The sequence below is a fragment of the Amblyraja radiata genome, chromosome 23 (assembly GCF_010909765.2).
Source record: "Amblyraja radiata isolate CabotCenter1 chromosome 23, sAmbRad1.1.pri, whole genome shotgun sequence".
Classification (NCBI taxonomy): Eukaryota; Metazoa; Chordata; class Chondrichthyes; order Rajiformes; family Rajidae; genus Amblyraja; species Amblyraja radiata.
This window is the reverse complement of record NC_045978.1, coordinates 22,931,346-22,949,520: the sequence shown is the minus strand read 5'-3', so window position 1 is coordinate 22,949,520 and position 18,175 is coordinate 22,931,346. Positions and strand designations below refer to the sequence as shown.

The 18,175-nt window shown below is 41.0% G+C and overlaps 1 protein-coding gene across 2 annotated transcripts in view; it reads left to right on the top strand.

Annotated features, from left to right (window-relative positions):
• The first annotated feature begins 11,549 nt into the window (after nucleotides 1–11,549).
• csnk2a1 (casein kinase 2 alpha 1) overlaps nucleotides 11,550–18,175 on the top strand; it is a 56,238-nt gene continuing 49,612 nt past the window's right edge. For both annotated transcript variants that reach the window (XM_033041790.1, XM_033041789.1), the window contains exon 1: nucleotides 11,550–11,782. In XM_033041790.1, coding sequence (XP_032897681.1) covers nucleotides 11,682–11,782 — 101 coding nt within the window. In that variant the 5' untranslated portion in view covers nucleotides 11,550–11,681. The remainder of the gene's footprint in view (nucleotides 11,783–18,175) is intronic.

Sequence of the window (18,175 nt, the reverse complement as noted above, 5' to 3'; positions counted from 1 at the left end):
TGCTTTAATAATAGGTGGTGTAGAATTGATGAATGCATTGTACTGCATAACTGAGCTGTAGTCACATTGAATAGCAAAATATGCTTGATGAATGAAGTAACGTACCTTTTCCTATGTTTAGCTCGGCATTATTATGAGTAATGCTTGCTTCTGAAAATTGTGTTCTTGATTCATAGATATTCTTATGTATATCTTATATTTCCTGTCAGATGGTCTAAGATGGTCTATATTTGGTTACTGAAAGAATCTACATATTTGTCAATGGTTAAAAAATTAATTAACTTTTGACTTCATTTCCTCATTCATCACTTAATTGTTTGCAGATGGGCAGTATACTTTTTATATATTTAGTGATGTGAGCCAAAATCCATCTTTTGCAGAATTAAGCAGATGGTTCAGTGTAGAATAGCCTAAATAATCACTGACTTTTTTTTCTGCTGTGTAATTTGCCTTTTATGCTGCTTAGCTGCTAATGTATCATGTTTTCATTTAAGTTTGTATTGTAGTTGATTATGAGGTGGATCTATCCTAGTAGAAGGTTCTGAATAGTGGAGTAAAGATCATTTAGTGTTGCTGCTGATTATGTTCAATAGCTTCCACCAATAAAATGGCAACGAGTATTGGTGCCAACAGGTGGCTTCTCCATCTGCCCCAAAGATACTAGAGGAGCAAGATAGACCACTCCTACGAAATCCAATGGACTGACGTGTAGTACGCAATGGAACGTCACTTCCGCCATTTTAGGAATAAGACCCCGACCTCCGTTATGCCTCTCGCAGTTTAATCCACGTCAGTCCGTTGGATTTTGCAGGAGTTTATCTTGGTCTATCTTTGCCTTCTATGTCAGACCATTATGATCTTTGCTTATCATAAATAAGGTGCTTCTTTTTTTTTTTTTAATTTAAAAAGGGAAACTATAAAATGAGCGACAATGCAATGAAAGGGCTCTGGACCGTATGCATTCTATGATCTTTGGTTTAATCAGTGTTGTGGGGGAACATATATGTGTATTTCTGTGTGTGAGAGGCAAGATAGATTTCAAAGTTCCTCATGGATCAGAAGCAACTTTGATTTAAAGCAACTCATGATGTACATGAGCCATTCTCATGATAAACAAAAGTCATAAAGGCAAACATATTTGCCTATATTTATATATTATAAACCCGTATATATAGTATATATATAACGTCAAGTCGTCAATTTTATTTCTATAGCACATTTAAAAACAACTCTCGTTGACCAAAGTGCTTTACATCAGTGCAGGTACTAACGTGCTACATACAGTGGTACATGGATCTAACAATACATACATAAATACATACATACAGTGCTCCCTCAGAGGACCTCAAGAAACGCTTGTGAATAGAAATAGGTTTTAAGTCTAGACTTAAAGGAGTCGATGGAGGGGGCAGTTCTGATGAGAAAAGGGATGCTGTATATGATATACACACATATATAAAATTGATATTGATGTATATAATTATATATCACATACATATTTCTCTAGTTTCTCATATATATATATGTTCATATGTTCATTTATATCTATCTATATAATATTAAAACTGTGGCTGCTGGCTGGCTGTGTTTCTGCCTGACTTGTGGTTGCCAGCCTTTGATTCGTTGCTACGCCAATGCCAGACCCAGAAACGCCGACATTTTTTCCATTTCGGTAGAGATTTCACTTTTCATTCCAAGTATCCGCTCATTAAATTTTGTCGTGTTTATGTGCACATTTTAAATAAAATCCATCTCTTTCCCCCCCCCCCCCCTCACACATTTTGTCGCCTCTTGCTGGCCAGCGACCATAACGGTAGGGAACGGCTGCGTTGGGGGAGCAGACCCAACGGGTCTGCACTTGGTCTAGTATATATATATATATATACAGTGGCTTGCAAAAGTATTCATACCCCTTGAACTTTTCCACATTTTGTCACGTTACAACCACAAACGCAAATGTTTTTATTGGGATTTTATGTGATAGACCAACACAAAGTGGTGCATAGTTGTGAAGTGGAAGGAAAATGATACATGGTTTTCAAATTTTTTTACAAATAAAAAACTGAAAAGTGTGGCGTGCAAAAGTATTCAGCCCCCTTTACTCTGATACCCCTAAATAAAATCCAGTGCAACCAATTGCCTTCAGAAGTCACCTAATTAGTAAATAGAGTCCACTTTTGTGTAATCTAATCTCAGTATAAATACAGCTGTTCTGTGAAGGCCTCAGAGGTTTGTTAGAGAACATTAGTGAACAAACAGCATCGTGAAGCCCAAGGAACACACCAGACAGGTCAGGGATAAAGTTGTGGAGAAGTTTAAAGCAGGGTTAGGTTATAAAAAAATATCCCAAGCTTTGAACTTCTCACGGAGCACTGTTCAATCCATCATCCGAAAATGGAAAGAGTATGGCACAACTGCAAACCTACCAAGACATGGCCGTCCACCTAAACTGACAGGCCGGGCAAGGAGAGCATTGATCAGAGAAGCAGCCAAGGTAACTCTGGAGGAGCTGCAGAGATCCACAGCTCAGGTGGGAGAATCTGTCCACAGGACAACTATTATTCGTGCACTCCACAAATCGGGCCTTTATGGAACAGTGACAAGAAGAAAGCCATTGTTGAAAAAAAAGCAATAAGAAGTCCCGTTTGCAGTTTGCCACAAGCCATGTGGGGGACACAGCAAACATGTGGAGGAAGGTGCTCTGGTCAGATGAGACCAAAATTGAAGTTTTTGGCCTAAATGCAAAACGCTATGTGTGGCGGAAAACTAACACTGCACATCACCCTGAACACACCATCCCCACTGTGAAACATGGTGGTGGCAGCATCATGCTGTGGGGATGCTTTTCTTCAGCAGGGACAGGGAAGCTGGTCAGAGTTGATGGGAAGATGGATGGAGCCAAATACAGGGCAATCTTGGAAGAAAACCTGTTAGAGTCTGCAAAAGACTTGAGACTGGGGCGGAGGTTCACCTTCCAGCAGGACAACGACCCTAAACATACAGCCAGAGCTACAATGGAATGGTTTTGATCAAAGCATATTCATGTGTTAGAATGGCCCAGTCAAAGTCCAGACCTAAATCCAATTGAGAATCTCTGGCAAGACTTGAAAATTGCTGTTCACAGACCTGTAAGTCTGTGTCCAAGATGGCTGCCGTGAAGAGAGAGTGGACGCTGGCACGAATTGGTTGCCGCTGCTCTCTCTTCACACTGTGTTTTTGATTTTCTGTTTTTGGAATGAATTCTGTTTTTAATTTGTGTCTCTGTGATGTCTTTATTACTTATTTTATTCTGATTATATGTTTTACTATGTAAGGTGTCCTTGAGATTTTGTATGAAAGGCGCCCATTAAATATAAAATTTATTATTATTATTAAAGAAGAATGGGCAAAAATTTCAGTCTCTAGATGTGCAAAGCTGGTAGAGACATACCCCAAAAGACTTGCAGCTGTAATTGCAGCGAAAGGTGGTTCTACAAAGTATTGACTCAGGGGGGCTGAATACTTTTGCACGCCACACTTTTCAGTTTTTTATTTGTAAAACAAATTGAAAACCATGTATCATTTTCCTTCCACTTCACAATTATGCACCACTTTGTGTTGGTCTATCACATAAAATCCCAATAAAATACATTTACGTTTGTGGTTGTAACGTGACAAAATGTGGAAAAGTTCAAGGGGTATGAAAACTTTTGCAAGCCACTGTATGTGTGTGTGTGTATGTATATATATATATATATATATATATATATATATATATATATATATATATATATGCGTACATATGTGTGATATATATGTATATAAATATACACATAGGTATATTTCTTTAGTTTCTTGTGATCTCTTCTAATTTTGTTGAATCTTTTTGTTCTTTCATTCAACCTCTCTCTCTCTCTCTCTCTGAAATCCTAATATTGTGAATAAAGTATCAATGAACACATGGCAAGATATTTTTTCATTCTCTATTAGTGAAATGAAATGTAGTGTATACATACCTACATTGATGTAGAAGCGCGAGCTTTAGACATGAATACTGTGCATTGCTACCATAGTTTAGTTTTTAATTTAACATATATTTGAGGAAAATATAATGTATATTTGAGTTATTTGCGTTTACGTACCAATTTATTATGATATTTGGGTTAACGTGCCAATGAAGACGCACCACCATTTGAGTTGCTAAATTTTGAGAAAATGCTGGCGGGACAGGATCGAGGGTTTGGTTTAGTCCAGGGGTCCGCAGCCTTTTTTGCACAGGGACCAGGACCTTTCGGGACTAGCTGCAGTTTCCAGGTCACCTGCGAGCCCCGGGTCTAGCTGCAGTTCCGCAATCCGGTCCCGGCAGCCGCTCGCAGCCACCCGAGCTACTGAGTTTTTAAATGTGAATATCTCATAACTACACATTTGTAGGTTAGCAGTATGTTGCACCAATCCACACAATTTTAAATAATTCTACATCAAAATTCATAAACAAGGATAACACTTTATATTTCTGTCATTTATGGTAAGATTTACATAATTTACATTGTTTTATGTGTGAGATGTACAGGGTGTTCAGACCAAAGACGGCAGTTCTTTGACAAGTACTCCGTAGTCCTGTGTAAGATCTTGTCAATGAGTATTCTGGACCAACTATCGACATCTGAAATAACAGTAAAATATCATATAGAATTAACCTATAAGAATAAATTTGATTATAACTGCATACCTGCAGAATGGATGATATGTCACTTAAATGCAATTGTTTTCAGGGGTGGGGAGAGACATGTATATTGAAGATGCATTTTTCCTCTAATAGGTCAATTTCAACGGGTGAGTGGTGGACTATTGCGTTGGGGGAACGGGGCCCAATGGGTCAGGGGTAGGGAGGGGAGAGGGGTAATGGAGGGAGGGTGGGAGTGACAGAGGATAGGGAGTGACAGAGTAGGGGGGAGGAGGAGCGGGGAGAGAAGAGGGAGGATGAAGGGGAGCGAGTGTTGGGGAATGGGGAAATGAGCTGCAGCTGCGCAATTGGGGGCTATGGGTGAGTGGTGGAATATTGCGTTGTGGGAACGGGTGAGTGGTGCAATATAGCGTTGGGGGAACGGGGCCCAACGGGTCCCATTTGGGCTTATGGAACAGCTTATTGCGCAGCTGCAGCTCATTTCCCCATTCCCCAATATACTCTCATCTTGTTTGGATGTCTGCCTGTGTGCGTGCGTGTAAGATCCTGAAATTACGCCGAAACAGTACACGATAGTGCTAAAATGTTTGCACCACCTTACTCACAATTGTCCTGTCGTGGGTTTTCGACAGGTTTCGTTCAGATTGATGTTATATTTTACAAGTTATCACATTTTTAATTTAGCAAAATCCAGTTTGAGAAAGAATCACTTCAACACTTCAGTGCCAGTTGCTGGCAGTTACAGCTATGACATCACAATGGGATCTCATTTGCAATCATAGAACACTTAATCCCGACAGAGTGAGGCTGAACAGGAGGGGGAGGGGGCAGAGTGAGGCTGAACTGGAAGGGGAGGAAGTTCTGGGGAAGGCAGGGGAAGTGGAATTGGTACCAAGTGCTTGCATTTTTTTCAAAGTTTAAATAGAGGGAGGATGAGGGGCTATGGGTGAGTGGTCGAATATTGCGTTGGGGAACGGGTGAGTGGTGGTATATTGCGTTGGGGGAACCAGTAATCCTATGTGGCAGGGACACAACGGGTTCCACTTGGTCTGGTATATATATTACTAAAACTTGTTTGTTTGTGCGTGTGCGTGAGATCCCAAATCTCCGTCAAAATGGTACACGATAGTGCTACAATTCTTGGTCCACCTTATTCACCATTGTCCTGTGATGTAAATCAAACAAGTTTCGTTCAGATTGATGGTATATTTTACGTTATTAACATTTTTAACTTTATAAAAATCACTTTTCCACTTACCCAGCCCGTCAGCCGCATTCGACGTCACGATGGGATCCCAAATCTAATTTACATTTTAAAAAAATGGAATTTAAAAAAAAATAATTTGATCCAATTCTTCCGTTTCTATTCATAATTACATCACAATGGGATCCCGAATCTCATTTACATAAAATATCGCAATTTTTTTTTTTTTTTAAACCTTGGTTTTAATCAGATTCTTCCGTTTTCCTTAACGGCTAACATTGTGTTTAGGTTATTTAAAGAAAAATCACGGTTTTTATTGTGGAGGGGGGGGGGGGGGGGATAGAGGGGAGGTTTCATTAAAAAAACATTGTTATTTTAATTTTGGGGGTGTGGGTTAGGGGGAAGGTGAGGAGTGGGGGAGCAGGGGGATAGAGGGAGAGGAGGGGGTAGGGAGAGAAAAGTGGGGGAGGTGAGGAGGGAGAGCGGGGAGTAGGGGAGATAGAGATGAGTGGGGGATAGAGGGAGAGGAGGGTAGTGGTGAGGTGAGGAGGGAGAGTGGGATCGGGGGAGGTGAGTGGGGGAGCAGGGAGATGGGGGGGGAGAAGTTATGGATGGAGGGAGGGACTGAGGGTAGGTAGGGGAAAGAAGAGGTGAGGGGAGGAAGAGAGGGGAAAGAAGAGGGAGGGGGAAGCTGGGGGATGAGGGGAAAGGAGGAGGATATTGGGTAGGAAGCGGGATGGCGAGGTACAGTTGGGGGAGGGTTGCCCTGACGCGGCACAACGGCGATCTCTGGCGTCACAACGGGAACCCCTCAGCCGTGCCTGCGCAGTTGGGGGCTATCGGTGAGTGGTGGCATATTGCGTTGGGGGAACGGGGCCCAACAGGTCCCACTTGGTCTAGTTCCTCCTAACTTTATAATAGTAGGCAAGATAATTTATGAATCATGAATATTGTGTGGATACAACCCTGTGGAACTTCTTTGATGTCCAGAGGCTGGGATTATTGACCTCCAATTTGTTTTGTGGAAAGAATGATTCTAATCTTTGTACAGTGGGCAGACTGGAAGAATAAGTGCCTCTTGAACAGCACTGATATTCTTTCAAAGTTAAAGCAAAAATGGTTAGTGTAAGAAAGTGGCTTTAAGGTAATTGAGTTGTTCACACAATATGGAACTCTTGGAGCTCCTTTTCCATGTTCACTGTTGTTAATAGCTTCCATCATTTTGATGATTGAGAGTATTTGAATTGGGAAGTAATAAGCTGGTAAACACAAAAATGCTTGAAGTTCAATCTGAAGAAGGATCTCGACCCGAAAATTTAGTCTGAAGAAGGGTCTCGACCCGATACTTCGCCCATTCCTTCTTCTCAGAGATGCTGCCTGTCCCGCTGAGTTACTCCAGCATTTTATGTCTACCTTTGATTTAAACCAGCATCTACAGTTCTTTCCTACAAGTAATTAGCTGAATTGACTTGGCCTGCTTGTGGATTGAAGATAACTAGGTCAGGTTGATACCAGTTGTGCACCTTTGTATCATTTTGGAACAGTTTGATTAAAGATGCAACTAGTTCTGGAGTGCAAGTCGCTCCTAGCACAAGGTCCAGTTGATTCCTGTGTTCTCAGCCATTTCTTGAGACCGAGTTGTCCAAATTGAATTGCCTGAAGGCTGGCTTTTATGATGACAGAGGTATACAGGAGAAAGCTAAGGTGGAGTTGACAGTGTTTACTTATCTTTTCATTTTGCCCCCTTTTGGGATTTTGTGAATCATTTTTGAGAATCAATTAAAAGTGTGCCGTGTATCCTGCAACTTTTCAAGCAGTTAATTTAACAGCCTGCCCTCTTCATAACCGAAAACAATAAATAAATACCTATGATTACAAGTTGTGTTTATTTCGCAAGTCAAGCAACGACTGTTAACTGTCTATAATATTTGTAAGACTATAATATTTATAGATGCTGCTAACTGATTAGCATTCCTATTTCTCAATTAGGTTCCCAATTACTGGTAAGAAAATGGAGGCAAAAGGTTATAGGATAGTTCATTTAAAATAAAATTGGTTGTAGAAATTGGCTCATATGTTCAATTTTCAGTCATGTAATAATATAACATAACTACGGCTGGTGTTTTAATAGCTGAATTTGTACTAAAATCATCTTTCCTAATTTCTACCATTCATAATTAGCTAATATGTGCATTTAAGTGGCTATGCTTTATTTTTGTTTGGAATTTCAAAGATTAAAAAAATAATTCTACAATTCTGCACTTCTATGCACATGCAGGAAAATAACCAGTGCAGGAGCTGATCATGATCAAAGTGTAGTAACCCTGGCTCAGCCTGTTTAGTAGCTCAGTGGTAAGGTTATTGTCCCAAGTGGTGGTTTGAATTACCCACAAAAGAGTTGGTTGTGTAGAGCCATCAAATTTACATTTGGCAATAAGATATAGGGGATTAATAGCATTGGGATTAAGGGCGAGTATATATCGATTCTTAGTTATGATTATATTAGTTTGAATGGGTATTATGTAGTCGAGGTTTGGGCTAAAGCAATTGAGGTTTGACTTGGCTCAAATATTGGTCACAAACTTTCAACTTTTAATCATCCTTTCAATGAAATGTATTTTCAATTACACCCAAACATACTCGCTTTTGGAAAAAATCCTGAGCGTTTGTACAGCTTTATTGTTGGGCACTTCCTTAAACTTTGTATTTAACATTTACATAAAGGGTGTATCTCAATAGCTGTTCTCTGCTACTTAAAGACCATTCTTAGGGCTGCCCTCTAATTAGCTTAATGAATAGTACTGCTTGTATTTTGTACAGGGACGTTTGGTATTTTTTGCATGTCGATGATATTTTGCCTTCTGAGAATTTTGGGTGCCTTTTTTGACAGTCCGCTTGGAGTTTGCCAAAAGGCACCTAAAGGACTCTCAGACCATGAGAGAAGCAAGATTCTCTGGTCTGATGAATCCACGATTGAACTCTTTTACCTGAATACCAAGCATCACGTCTGGAGGAAACTCATCACCTGGCCAATACCATACCTGCGGTGAAGCATGGTAATGGCAGCATCATGCTGTGGGGATGTTTTTCAGCGGTAAGAACTGGAAGACTAATCAGGATCGAGGGAAAGATGAATGGAGTAAAGTACAGAGAGATCCTTGATGAAAACCTGCTCCAGAGCGTTCTGGACCCCAGACTGGGGCGGAGGTTCACCTTCCAACAGGACAATGACCCTAAGCACACAACCAAGACCACGCAGGAGACAAGACTGTGAATGTTCTTGAGTGGCCCAGCCAGAGTCCGGACTAGAACCCAATCGACCATCTCTGGAGGGACCTGAAAAAAGCTGTGCATTGACGCTCCCCATCTAACCTGACAGCTTGTGAGGATCTGCAGAGAAGAATGGGAGAAATAACCTAAATACAGGTGTGCCAAGCTTGTAGCATCATATCCAAGAAGACTTGAAGCTGTAATCGCTGCAAAAGGTGCCTCAACAAAGTACTGAGTAAAGGGTCTGAATACTTATGTAAATGTGATATTTCACTTATTTCTTTTTAATTACTTTGCAAACATTTCTAAACACCTGTTTTCGCTTTTTTATTTTGGGGTATTGTGTGAAGATTGATGATAAAAAAAAGAATTTAATCCATTTTAGAATAAGGCTGTAATGTAACAAAATGTGGAAAAAATGAAGGGGTCTGAATACTTTCTGAATGTACTGTATGCATTTTTAATTTTTTTTAAAAATTAATTCTTTATTTCGAACAGAATAAAATAATAAAAATCAAGTGTGAACTTGCTTTTCAAACTCTGTACCTCTTGTTTGATGGGAGAGGGGGAAAGAGGGAGTGACCAGAATGAGACTGGTCCTTGATTATGTTGATGGCCTTGCCGAGGCAGCATGAAGTACAGATGGTCAATGGATGGAGGTTTGTTTGCATGGTGGTCTGGGCTAAGTCCACATCTCTCTTGCTGTCTTGGTTGGAGTTGTTCCCAAACCACACTGTGATGCATCTTGATTAAAATTCTCTCCGCGGTGCATCTGTAGAAGTTGGTGAGGTTTGTTAGGGACATGTCAAACTTCCTTTGCTTTCTAACGGTGTAAAGGCGTTGATCTGCTTTCTCAGCCATTGGTTCTATGGAGCAGGTCCAGGACAAATTGCTTGTGATATTTATTCCAAAGAACATTTAAGGGTTCAACCATCTCTACTTTGGCGCCATCAATGTATACCTGGGTATGTGTGTCACCACTTCCTGAAGTCGATCATTTCTACTTTGTCTTGCTGACATTGAGGGAGAGGTTGTTGCCTTGGCACCAGGTTACAAGGATCTTGGTCTCCTTCCTCTACTCCATCTTGTCATTATTTGATACCCGGCCCAGTATGGAGGTGTCGTCTACGAATTTGAGGTGAGAAACTATAGAAGATGGCATTGCATTTTGAGCAGAAAAAGTTAAGGAAGCAATATGTTAGTAGAAATTATGAAAGGTTTTGATGGAAGTGTTGTTCTGTTCAGTGAATTGCTAACTAAAATACATCATTTAAATCAGCAATTGAAGCAGAGGAGAAATGGGGCAATTTTCCTTGTAGCTACTGAAATGCGAGTTGGTTTGTAACATTCAAAATAAATAGATATACTGGATAAAGGTTATGGGGAAAGAGTGGGAGTGGAGCTAATTGGATGGTGCGTTCAAAGCACTAGTACAGGTGCAAGACTCGCGTGGCCTTCTGTGCCTTATAAAAGGCTATGCTTTGTGATCCCGTTGTCAATGTGTTTCTCTCAATGGGAGATTGAAATTAACATTCCCTTTCTCCAGTTTATTGCAAAAGATTCAAATAATAGAAGGGAAGATTGAATTGTATTCTAATGTTATGTAATTAAATTGATTTTTGGGGGTTTTATATTCTGTAGTATACACATGTGTTATAATTTCAAAGATTGAATCTGCTCTATGTGCAGCAGTCAGTGTTCTTGTTGTAGAAACTTCTATTCCCTGGCATTGGTGGTTTATTTCTAATCAATGATTTTTTTTAAAGACTGCCATATGTTGTGGGAACAATAATTCTATTTCAGTACTTGAATATGGTACAGTATTTTAATGACGTTGTGACTTAAAGTCAACATAGCAACTTTTTCAACACGGTGTTCTTTTGAGAAAAATAATTAAAAGTTAAAGGTGGAACAGTGGCGGATTTATTTGGTGTTACTTCATTAAAGTATATTTGAAATCCGTTTGAATACATTCAAGAATGGTATGCTCAGTCTGTAGCCAATGTATTCAGCACATTGCAGGTCCTCTCCAGTATATGAATTGTTGCCATTCGGACACCGTCCAGATACTGCCTTTAAGACTAATTTTATGTATTTTTAATACCTCCATCAGGTTTGAAAATACACATCAATAAAAAGGATAGTAGGAACATATGCAGTGTAATACCTACTGAATAACCAACAGCCTAAAGTACAAATGTACCACAACCAATGCTGTCTGCCTGTGGCCTGTAATTGATTGTTTCTTGGTCATTTTTCAGTCTATTTTACTGAGTGCTTTGAAACTTGTTGCATGTATTTTTCTGTTGATAATGGAATAGTTTTACAAACGTGTCTTGAGGAATGGATACAATAAGCAAAACTCGTAAAGATGCCCACTGTTAATCTATAACATTTGTGTTCTCTTAACAGTGGAAAAAGTGTGATCTAAGAGAGGCCCCTCCCACTCCATTGCTTGTCAACACCAAAAGTAATTGCTTGCCCCCAGCTGTTAAACCGCTCAACATCTGCTTCTGATCTGCCTCCGGTCTCCTCCAATAAGACATGGCAGGACCTGTGCCAAGCAGGGCCAGAGTTTATACTGAAGTGAATACACACAAACCAAGAGAATACTGGGATTATGAATCTCACGTGGTGGAATGGGGGTAAGTTTGCTTAAATCAGATTGCTTGAATGTTCAACAACAAATGTTGGTACTTCCAATTATGTATTATCTTTTGAAACCTAGGAACATGTTAAATGGTTCAGTGCTAATGAATTTAATTTAGTGTGTTTGTTACTTTAAGAAATATTCACTCAATTTGTGCACATTAAGGTCTTACGAATCTGCAAGTTGTGTAAGTTGTATGAATTTGTGTTGCCTTGGGCAGTGGATGAATTCCTTAGATGTGGGTTTAAATTTGACCCATCTGTACAGGTATTATAAGATTTAATCTGAAATGCAGTGATTTTGGAGATATGGAGCTACTTCGAATTGTCAAACTGGGCAAAGAGCCCTGGAGAATTGTTTGGCTACAAGTTTCTGATGTCTGATCACGAGAGATTTGCCCTTTCAGGAAAATAAATCCTCGAAAGAATTGTGACGAATTGGGTGGTTGAAATTACATTGGTTTCTTTCATTCTGTGAGGGCATTTACTTTTTGCAGGGTTAAACCCCTGTCTCATGGTGCGAGTCCACCCACGAGTGACCCCGAGTTTAAAACAAATCAAACTCGTGGTAATCACGTAGAATTAATGTAGCGGGGAACGTCGGAACTCGTGGACGTAACTTAGCGACTCGTAACACTAATGGCAGGTACTCGGGAAACTTGTTAACTCGTGAAAAACTCTCAACATGATGAAAGATTTCCACGAGTCAAATTTACTCTTGAAGTAAAAATTTTAAACTTTTAAACTCGTAAGACCGTAGTAGCCCGTGAGTTTACCGTAGTGACTCGTGAGTCTTCGGTGGGCACTCTTTAACTCAGCGGGACAGGCAGCATCTCTGGAGAGAAGGAATGGGTGACGGGATGACGTTTCCAGAATTCTGCTGCGTCTTTGTGTTTCTCCAGCACTGTATGTTCACTTTTTGTCAACCAGCATCTGCCCTTTCTTGTGTATGACATTATTTGTATCAATGGCAGTTGATTGTCGCTCCCTTCAGTTTCCCAGGGGGTCGGGACGGGACTGGAGTTGGGAGGGAAAGGTGGGGGAGGATGGGGGGGGGGGGGGGGCTGGGGTGACTTAGTACGGGAGACAAGTGTAGGAGAGTTGTACTGAGTGTGTGGGCAGACACTTTGGTAATGATTGCCCATGGGGTTCACAGATTGGCGAGAACATTGAAAGTAGAAACGGGTGTAAAATTTTAATCACTTGCCTGGGCTACCCTGAAACAAATGATTGCACCCATGACCAGGACCACAAAGATCAATGTGGGCAATGGTGCCTCACCACCATCTCTTTAATGGCACACACAAAATGCTGGAGTAACTCAGCGGGACAGGCAACATCCCTGGAGAGAAGGCATGGGTGACGTTTCGGGTCGAGACCCTTCTTCCCTTCTTCAAGGGCACTTATTGATGGGCTGGTTAGGTCTAATCTATTTCCAGGGGAATGCAAAGGCAAGGTTGTGTATCTGGACTGGTGGATATGGAATAGTGGATATTGGTGATAGTGGAATCCTCAAATCTACATCTATTGTACCTGGTTGTACCAACCCGTCGTTCATCTTGAGTTTACCCATGTGTATTAAAAGTGTTTGCAGAAGCCATGCTTTTGCATTCCTTTCCCCTGAGAGTCGATTTGTTTTTCCTTGAAACGAATTGGTACAAAATTGTGCTGTTGCTAAAACTTAGTCCTATGGGGGTGCTTGGTCTGTACGATGCTAGTTTGTTTCTTTGTATTTCTGTTGCTTTAGTAAATAATTGTAACCTTAAAGGTGACTAAGGTGAGGCCAGATGAAGGGTTCCAACTCAACTCACTGGCTGTTCATGTCCCTCCACAGATGCTACTTGGTCTACTTCAGTTATTCCAGCAGTTTTGTTTTTTGGCTCCTGATTCCAGCATCAACAGTGTCTTGTATCTCAGTTTATCTCCCCCCTTTTTTTCTTTTATATATTCCCACATAGCCTGTGTATCTCTAGTTTGTCCATCCACCTGACTATTAACGTTTATTACATAACAGGCCTCAGTTTTTTAACCAATTTTAAAATAACATAAAATTAATCTAGAAAATACAGGAAGAGTTCAAATTGGAACATCAGTCATCAAAGCAAATATATATTCAGTTGGGATGCAATTAGTTTGCATAAACATGCTCAAGTGCAGCACACTGGTGAAGCAGTAGACTTGCTGCCTGACAGCACTAGAGACCCGGGGTCGATTGTGACAACAGGTGCTGTCTGTACGGAGTTTGCATGTGCACGTCATCCCTGTGACCTCGTGCATTTCCTCCGTGTGCTTTGGCTTCCTTCCACATCCCAAAGATGTTCAGGTTTGTAGGTTAATTGACTGCTGTAAATTGTCCTTTGGTGTGTAGGGCTAGAACTAGTATTTGGGTGATCGCTGGTCGGCGTGGATGCGTTGGGCCGAAGGACCTGTTTCCATTCAGAATCACTGAACTAGATTCAATGTTATATTTCTATTTTGGAATCCACCAGCTTATGCTTTTAAAATGATTGTAGGTGTTTTTCTATAAATAATATTTTCAGTGTACCAACATGGTTGATTTGGATTTGATGGGGGAAGATAGGGTGAACAAAAAGTGAGAAAAATGCAAGGTCAAGTCTATGGTTATAGGTTCTGTAAAATTAATTAAATGTTAGATTGACACCTTTTGCAGCCACTCTCAAAATGGAATCAGATGGTTGGGATTCCCTGTCCCAATTTAGAATCCAGTGCCATACCGATGGAATGCTCACATCAGACTTTAAACTAATGTTCTGGTTATCTGCTCATCTAAAATTCAATCCAGAAAGGGTCGGACTACTCCTAATACCTTGACCAAAAATATACTCTTGCGATGATGGGGCCTTGGCGGTGTTGAAGCCTTGCCGTGGCAGTGAAGCCTCGACCGGCGGTCGATGAGAGCGTGGGGGTGGGGGGACCGCCGTGAGGGAGGGGAAAGAACAATAGAGGACCCGGCGTGGGGGAGGGGGGGAAACAATGGAGGACCCAGCATGGGGGAGGGGGGGGAAACAATGGACAATGGGGCGGGAGGGCCAGGAGTGGGTGAGGGAGGGAGAACAATGAACAATGGAGGATACGGCATGGGGAAGCCGCTGTGGGCGAGGGGGGGACGGGACAAAGGAGGAGCCGGCGTATTTTGTAACTTTGTCAGCGCCGTGGTTGGCCGCTATTTGTACACCTTGGGTATGCAAGCAAAATATTTCACTCTGCTTTGTCACATGTGACAATAAAGTATTCTATTCCATTCCCTCAAACATCGGGTTGTATATGTCATTGTTTACAGGCTCTTATTGTGGAACCCATTTAATGTCGAGACACTTTGGTCATTTGGAGGACTTGAAGTTAAATCAATTCAGGGTTGTTCTTGATGAAAATTAATGACTGTGGGGAGATATTGAGGTGTTTTTGTTTCCCTGAATGAAAACAATTGTAAAGTAGGGACCATGAAAGGTTAAAATGTTGATGCATCTTTTTGCTTGGGGAACTACTTGCTGATTTAACATTTTTTCTTGGTTTAAAACTGATCTGTAAAAATGTCTTTGGCCTATATAATCATCACAAACCCTAACTAGGAAATACTCAGGTGGCTTTCTGTTGTTCATTAAGACTTAATGGTAAACAAATGAAGCAGTGAGTTAGTGTAGAGTTTTCTTCAACCAAATTAAAATAAATGGGTTCTGAGCAAGTTATTTATTGCTCATGAATCAGAAATTATAATGGAATAGACATTCCAGAGTCAAAGGGGCATGGTTTTCTTTAAAACAAATATGTAATTGGGCTCCCTTTGCCAAATATTGCACTATTTTCCACCTAAATTGTTTACTGTGTTACATGAAGGTTTGTTACGGGTGACGTAAAAATATGCTGCCACATTTTCTCATTTGCTGATGGCAGAGGTCTTGCCAATAACATGGTATTTGTGTGATACTGTGTAGACTCGCCTTGTAATGCACAACATCACAATCCCAGGTGTGTGTGGGGTTCAGTTCCTTCACAGAATTTGAAACAGAAGTTGCAATTATACAAGAGATTCTTATTGCTTTTTTGTTAGAAAAGAACTGTGGTGGGTTCTTATTCACTGGGTAAGTTTACATTTAACATAGGTGCTTAACAAAGACAAGGGTAGCTAATGTAACCTCATTTTTTAACAGAGAGAATACAGGGAATTTTAGACCAGTTAGCCTGACACTGGTAGTGGGGAAGACGCTTGATTCGATTATGAAAGATGTAATAGCAGCGCATTTGGAAAGCAGTGATTTATGAAAGGGAAATCATGCTTGACTAATATTCTGGAATTTTTTGAGGATGCAACAAGTAGAATGGATAAGGGGGAGCCAGTGGATGTGGTGTATCTGGACTTTCAAAAAACCTTTGACATGGTCCCACACAAGAGATTAGTGTGCATAATGAAAGCACATGGTATTGGGGGTAGGGTATTGACATGGATAGAGAACTGGTTGGCAGACAGGAAGTAAAAAGTTGGAATTAACGGGTCCTTTTCAGAATGGCAGGCAGTGACTAGTGGTGTGCCACAAGGCTCAGTGCCGGGACCCCAGTTATTTACAATATATATTAACGATTTAGTTGAAGGAATTAAATGTAACATCTCCAAGTTTGCGGGTGGCACAAAGCTGGGTGGCAGTGTGAGCTGCGAGGAGGATGCTATGAGGCTGCAGGGTGATTTGGATAGGTTGGGCGAGTGGGTGGATGCATGGCAGATGCAGTTTAATGTGAATAAATGTGAGGTTATCCACTCTGGTGGCAAGAACAAGAAGGCAGATTATTATCTGAATTTGGTGTCAGATTAGGAAAAGGATAGGTGCAACGAGACCTGGGTATCCTTGTACATCAGTCACTCACTGAGAGTAAGCATGCAGGTACAGCAGGCAGTGAAGATGGGCCTTCATAGCAAGAGGATTTGACTATATGAGCAAGGAGGTCTACTGCAGTTGTACAGAGCCCTAGTGAGACCACACCTGGAGTATTGTGTGCAGTTTTGGTCTCATAATTTGAGGAAGGACATTCTTGCTATTGAGGGATTACAGCATAGGTTCACCAGGTTAATTCCCAGGATGGCGGGACTGACATATGATGAAAGAATGGATCGACTGGGCTTACATTCACTGGAATTTGGAAGGTTGAGAGGGGATCTTATAGAAACATATAAAATTCTTCAGAGATGAAACAGGCTACATGCAGGAAAAATATTCCCCAAGTTGGGGGAGTCCAGAACCAGTGGTCACAGTTTAAGAATAAGGGGTAGGCCATTTGGGACTGAGATGAAGAAAAACCTTTTCACCCAGAGAGTTGTGAATCTGTGGAATTCTCTGCCAATGAAGGCAGCGGAGGCCAATTCACTGGATGTTTTCAAGAACGAGTTAGATATAGCTCTGAGGGTTAACGGAATCAAGGGATATGGGGAGAAAGCAGGAATGGGGTACTAATTTTGGATGATCAGCCATGATCATATAGCCTATATAACCTTTGAGCCCTGGCTCGAAGGGCTGAATAGCCTACTCCTGCACCTATTTTCTTTGTTTATATGTTTATAAGACATTTGGTGAAAGCCATCTTGAGTTATCTATATATTCATATAATTTTCATAAGCATTGCGGTTCTGAAAAGCTTTTAATTCATGTAACAGAACCAATGTGAAGCATGTACAAATTAATACAACAGTGGAAGCCTGACTGCTTCAAGACAATCATATTTAGCACTGCTTCTACACAGAGTTGTTTGTCTATGTTATGACATTGGGGACTGAAATGATAGAACAGTACTAATCTGAATCGGTTGAAATGAGGCAGTAGTTTAAATTATTTTATTGTCCAGAATTGAAATGCAGATTAATAATGGCTCAAGAAACCTGAGGACTGAACCTTTTTTAGTTCTGATGAAAATGAACCGTGATCTATAGTGCTTACTATCAGCAGCAGGAGTCAGGTTAAGAGTAGAGAACAACTGCTGTTTAATTATCAGGCACTGAAGAACATAGAGCAAGGTATTTGTTCAGAATATGCCTGGCCAACTTGTTAGGAGGCGATATGGACTCAGATTTTTTTTTAACCTGAATTTCTTTCTGCTTTGCAATTAATTAAACCATGACAATACTCAGGTGATGCAGAGGCCTACAGAACAGCAAGGTCCAGTCTGAGGAAGGGCATCAGGGAAGCAAAGCACCGCTACACGAAGCGTATCGAGGAGCATTTTAACAGCTCAGACTCTCGACGCGTGTGGCAGGGCATCAGAACCATCACCGGCTACAACAGCTCCACACACGCACAAAGCTCATCCCTCCCTGACGACCTGAACTGTTTCTTTGCCAGGTTTGATTGCGCCGACAGCAGTGACAACACACGGGCACAGCAGGG